This window comes from Pecten maximus, chromosome 7, assembly GCF_902652985.1.
Source record: "Pecten maximus chromosome 7, xPecMax1.1, whole genome shotgun sequence".
In the NCBI taxonomy this organism is placed as follows: domain Eukaryota; kingdom Metazoa; phylum Mollusca; class Bivalvia; order Pectinida; family Pectinidae; genus Pecten; species Pecten maximus.
The window spans coordinates 43714871-43719987 of NC_047021.1; the positions used below are offsets into that span (position 1 = coordinate 43714871).

At 35.9% G+C, this 5117-nt stretch overlaps 1 protein-coding gene across 1 annotated transcript; it reads right to left on the reverse strand.

The window, feature by feature from the left end:
* Positions 1 to 686: 686 nt before the first annotated feature.
* LOC117330931 (transmembrane protein 187-like) lies at positions 687 to 4868 on the reverse strand. The gene is made up of 2 exons (XM_033889499.1): positions 4791 to 4868; positions 687 to 4101 (listed from the first exon to the last, which is right to left on the reverse strand). The coding sequence occupies exon 2, from the start codon at positions 4030 to 4032 to the stop codon at positions 3217 to 3219; it is 816 nt and encodes a 271-aa protein (XP_033745390.1). The 5' UTR covers positions 4033 to 4101; positions 4791 to 4868; the 3' UTR covers positions 687 to 3216.
* Positions 4869 to 5117: the final 249 nt, after the last annotated feature.

The window sequence follows — 5117 nt, forward strand, 5'->3', positions numbered from 1 at the left end:
AACAGTCTTTGCATTCTTTGGGGGGGGAAAGCCAGGGTTCTTCCATACACGAACTATATGTACGCCTTTTTTTTCATTTCTCTAACGACTTCATTTTTCGTCGGATTTTAGGTTTTGGTTAATTATCAGTATATCTCGAAGGAGTTCGAGTTTCAGGCTGCCAAGATCAAGTCACCGTTGCAGTTTATAAGAAAGCATCGTCAGCGGTCTAGCGACTTCATTTTCCATCGGATTTCAATGGAACTTCATACATTGGTCAAATAGGAGTATAACTCGAACGAGTTCGTGTTTCATGGCGCCAAGGTCAATGACAAGGTCACCGTTGCTATTTAAAGAGAGCATTGTCAGCGCTCTAGCGGCTTCATTTTCCAGCGGATTTCAATCAAACTTCGTACATTGGTAAATTATGAGTATACCTCGAACGAATACGTGGTTCATGGCGCCAAGGTCAATGAGAAGGTCACCATTGCTATTTATAGAGAAAACATTGTTGGCGCTCTAGCAACTTCATTTTCCATCGGATTTCAATGGAACTTCATACATTGGTCAAATATGTTTTAGAGTGCCAAGGTCAATGGCAAGGTCACTGTCGCTAATTATAGCAAATCATTTTTGGATTTCAATCAAACTTCATTCTTACCTAGAAGAGTTCGTGTTTCATGTCAATAACAACAATCGATCGATACTCTTTTTTCATAAAGTACATGTACCTTTTATTGATAAAAAAGATTTTTTCAAACAATGACACAACTCACAAGAAAAGATATGAAATAATTTAGTTTCGGACATTTGTGTTTATATCCTTTGTCTGATTGGGCCCAGTCATCGCTTTTGATGCTATACAGAATATAGCATTAGTGTTGCTGACACTCTGTAACGTGACTAACTTTCACAGAACTAGAAAAATATATAAAACATGCATTTTACCAATATTGCCGTTCAAGATTAACGTTTTTAACTTTGTGGTTTTAAAATATTGTGCAGAAAAGTGTCAACACATGTTGTCAAAAATTCATATTAATACACATTTTCGTCACACCTCTGCCAAACAATACAAAAACTAATTATGGACAGCAATATCGGTTTAGAAATTTAGAAACAATTATTGTCAACAAATGTGGTAATTTCAATTTTGTAAATAACACATCATTTGGATAATAAAATTCACAGGGTTATTTCGCACACACATTCATCATAGCAAACCATGCTTTAATTGACATAACACAGTTGAAATAGTCCAACTAGCACACAAATAGTCTTCAAATAAACAAACCTAGCTATACCATATAGTGGATGTCATAATAGGTTGAGTTCAAAATGCAGTTTCAGGTGGGTTTTTTTTTTCCAATTTAAAAAAAAAAAAAGCACGAAGAAAAAAGTGCACTTTGACCTTTGACCTTGAAATAAAGGTCAGTGACCTTACGTTAATGCATTGCACACTGGCTTTATGTAATGGGAGTACATGTATAGTGTTAAGATGTTATGGCTCATACAAAATTTACACAGAATTTACCTTTGACCTTGAGGTCAAGGTCACAATGATCCAAGAATAGAACAATACACTTAGTCAGTGGGTGATAAATGTATACATCAACTTTCATTAAAATAATTTAAGTTTTCTCCCACACAAATTTTATTGGTCACAAAGACCCAATGACAACACAATTCAGTTATTCACTGTTCAAGCCTATCCTCAAAAATGATTTTATTAAGTGTACCATTCTGTGTTTTGATAGCTCAGCATGAGCATATTAGACAAACTGCAGTACAATGAATATCTGGGGTGAACTCTTTTTCAATAAACAGCTGATTGTTATAAGATATACAGTATATATAGAGCATGTGGCTTTAAAGTCAAAATTACAATGAATTACTGGATTGTCTCAATTTCAAAATTCATACTTATAATTCAAACTTCTATATCAGTATATTATGGTGCACTGGTACACTTTATGGATGGCATTGGACAATGCAGGGTGAGAAAAAATCCAGGTCCGATGGCCGAGGGCCAGCAGATTTGATCTAAGGGCTAGTAAATATTGTTAGCCACATGCTCGATTGGTGAGATTTCCAAAAAATTGTACTTTTTCTTTAGGGTAATTCAAGATACTGTAGTGAAAATCTGGGGAGTTATCTCCCTTCAAAGTCCCTTGGTTGGAACTCATTCCGCACGTGAGCTAGTATTTAATCCCACGGGGTGTCAGAGAGCGGTCTCTTTGATCCTGAACCCCCACAATGGTAAACGTGAAGCCACTAAACGTGAGTACTTGTAACCACAATGTCGGGTTTTGGGATACTGGAGCATTCATTAGTCTTATAGAGAAGGCCGGTGATACCCTATGCCAGTTTTCTCTACAATACTTAGAATTCAGTTCAATTGGATCACTATCTTTTATCTTTGAGCAATAAACTTTTGAACTCAAACGTGCCCAAAGGACCAGTGATGATGAAACTGTTTTCCTGCCCTGGACAAGCGGACAATTTCACCCTCTCACACCCATACCCACAGATTCGGGTACAAGGTTATCATTCAACTCAGAAAATGCTAGCAGAAGCTGATTTTACAACAAGCTCTAGAAAAGTGACTCACACCTCATCTCACCTAAAAAAAAGAACATAACATAAAAATAAAACTTTATAATAATGAATAATCCCTCATTAAACAAAAATGGAAAAAATGGTGTTTGTTCAAAATCATACAATGAGTAAATTGTCTCATTTTAGAGAAATGCAAAACTGTCGTCTCCATCTCGAGTTTCCTCTTGTAAAGCCTGAATGCCCTCTGGTCACAAACTAGAGTACAGATGGTGTAACCGACATTAAAATGTTTGTTCGTATAGCATGTTGAGTTTATCACTTGAGAACAGCAAGAGTCATTTTTGACGGGGTCTCCTTGTAGTAGCTGGTGGCTACCTCACTGTACAACATATGGGTAGCCTGTTGCATCCAGAACATTTGTGATAAAGTATCTTGCCCAAGGACACAACCACAACAGCACTGGACGGTAAGTGATCGACAGCTTCCTGAGAAACGTATACTGCTCCGAATAGGAATTGAACTGCACGCCTTCAGCTTTATCAATTCTATATATAAATAGTTTTAAGCCTCAGCTATGTATTTCATCACCTTAAATAAAAGATTATCAAAATAACAGCTTGTAATAAGAAAATTATAAATTTTCATTGCATAACAAAATGTACAATCTCACAGACTTTCTTATTCAGACTTTTTTGTTTCACAATCAACTTTTTTAAAAGTTAAAGCCCTGAAAAATTTATTAACATAATGTATTTGTAGAACATCTGCTATTTTTGATAAAAAATGCCCAGAAACTTTGGTGAAAAAAGGATGAATATTTGGAAGATGTAGGTCTAATAATTTTAACACTACAAATCCTGTACAGCTAAGCAAAGCACAGAGAAATGGCTTGTGTGCCTCCGTTGTGGAATATTTTCGATAGGCCAGTGCGGCTCCAGCTATGCCTAACATTATGTGTAGCCCAAGGGCAATTTCAAATCCAATATCGTAGTACAGAGTTAAAGTGTAGCTAGATATTGATAAGGCTGTGGCAATGAAAACTCTTAGATTACTCCAACCATTAGAAAGAGATCTACCCCATACATACACCCACATGAAAAATGGGAGCGTTACCCATTGATCCAAAATCGCAAAACGATGTTTATCCGTCAAAATCCGAACCATCTGAATTGGGCCATAAAAACAAGCCATGAAATTAAACACATAGAAAGCATATGCATCAATTTCACTGATATTGTTATTGCCATGATGGTGAAATATCACAGCCAGCCAGTAGGCTCCCAGGATTGCATATCCAAAGTTTACAAGAGTATTCAGTGGCATTTTCAGCCATTTTGGAAGCACTGTCTTCAGTAAGGGACTTGCTCTTTCAGCATAGTGTTTTAATCCTGTCTCTGTGAAAGCTCGATCAAATCCCCCGTCAAAAACAAAGAAACAAATTATAGCTGTGGTTATTGTCACCGTCATGAAGGCTCGGAATAAAACAGGGGCCATGTTTTTGTCTTATGCTTTACTCAAGATATTTTCTCTGGAACTCCTCGGGTATATACTGCTGAAGCTCATCTGAAGAAGAAAAAAGGATAAATAATGTGCTAGATCATGTACTTGAAAAACATTAAAGAAATGTCAAATTACTACCTTTGCGCTGTCGTAGTTATCATTAAGGTTTGCGCTAGAGAGAAATTCCTTTCAGCTCAATCGGCAAAGTGGTTGATTGGTGAGCTGGGGCTCACAGGTTCAATCCCTTGTAAATGCAGACTACACTCCTTCCAATTACACATTTTCATATTAGAATGGCATGTACTTGCAAGGACATGCACGTAATATTAGGAAAATAGCAACAAACAGGCCAGGATCAAACACAGAACGGATTTAATTGTATATAGTGCATATAGATTAGATCTAATTAAATCTATGGGTACATAATGCCAAAAAAAAACATTTATTTCCCTTAAGGTCAAAAAACTTTTGCCATTATGTACAATCTTTTAACCATAAAAATATTGTTTTCATACCTAATGTTAAAAAATGTTGACACATGGACAAAAACTGACTGATTGCATGTTCATTATCTGATTCTGATCCTAGTATTGATAATTGAGTATATGGTGTGGTTCCAACATTTGGATATGTAACATTTTCTAACATCTAATAATAAATCTATGCCAAGTTTGACTTTACAGTGACTGTAACATTTATATAAATAGCCCTTAATCATTTTAAAACATATAAACCAGGAAACGAGAGCTTACCAAAAACGACCGCAGCATGCGTGATTAGAAGAGACCGTGAACATGCGATTGGCATCTAGGCCTACTTTCCTTTTCGGTGCCATTCGGAATATTTTTGCTCCATTGTATTATCGAAAGTACAAACCCAATATCATCCGAATGATAAAAAACAAAACATAAAAAAATATTTTATGCATTAAAACAAACGAAGTAGCAAAAATTGTCGATTATTATTCAATACGAGTTTATCTTAAGAGCGTTCCAATCAATTTTTTAAAATATTTATATAAATATTACGGATCATGTGATATGTAAATGATGTTTTGATGAGCAGGTTGGTGCGCGGAC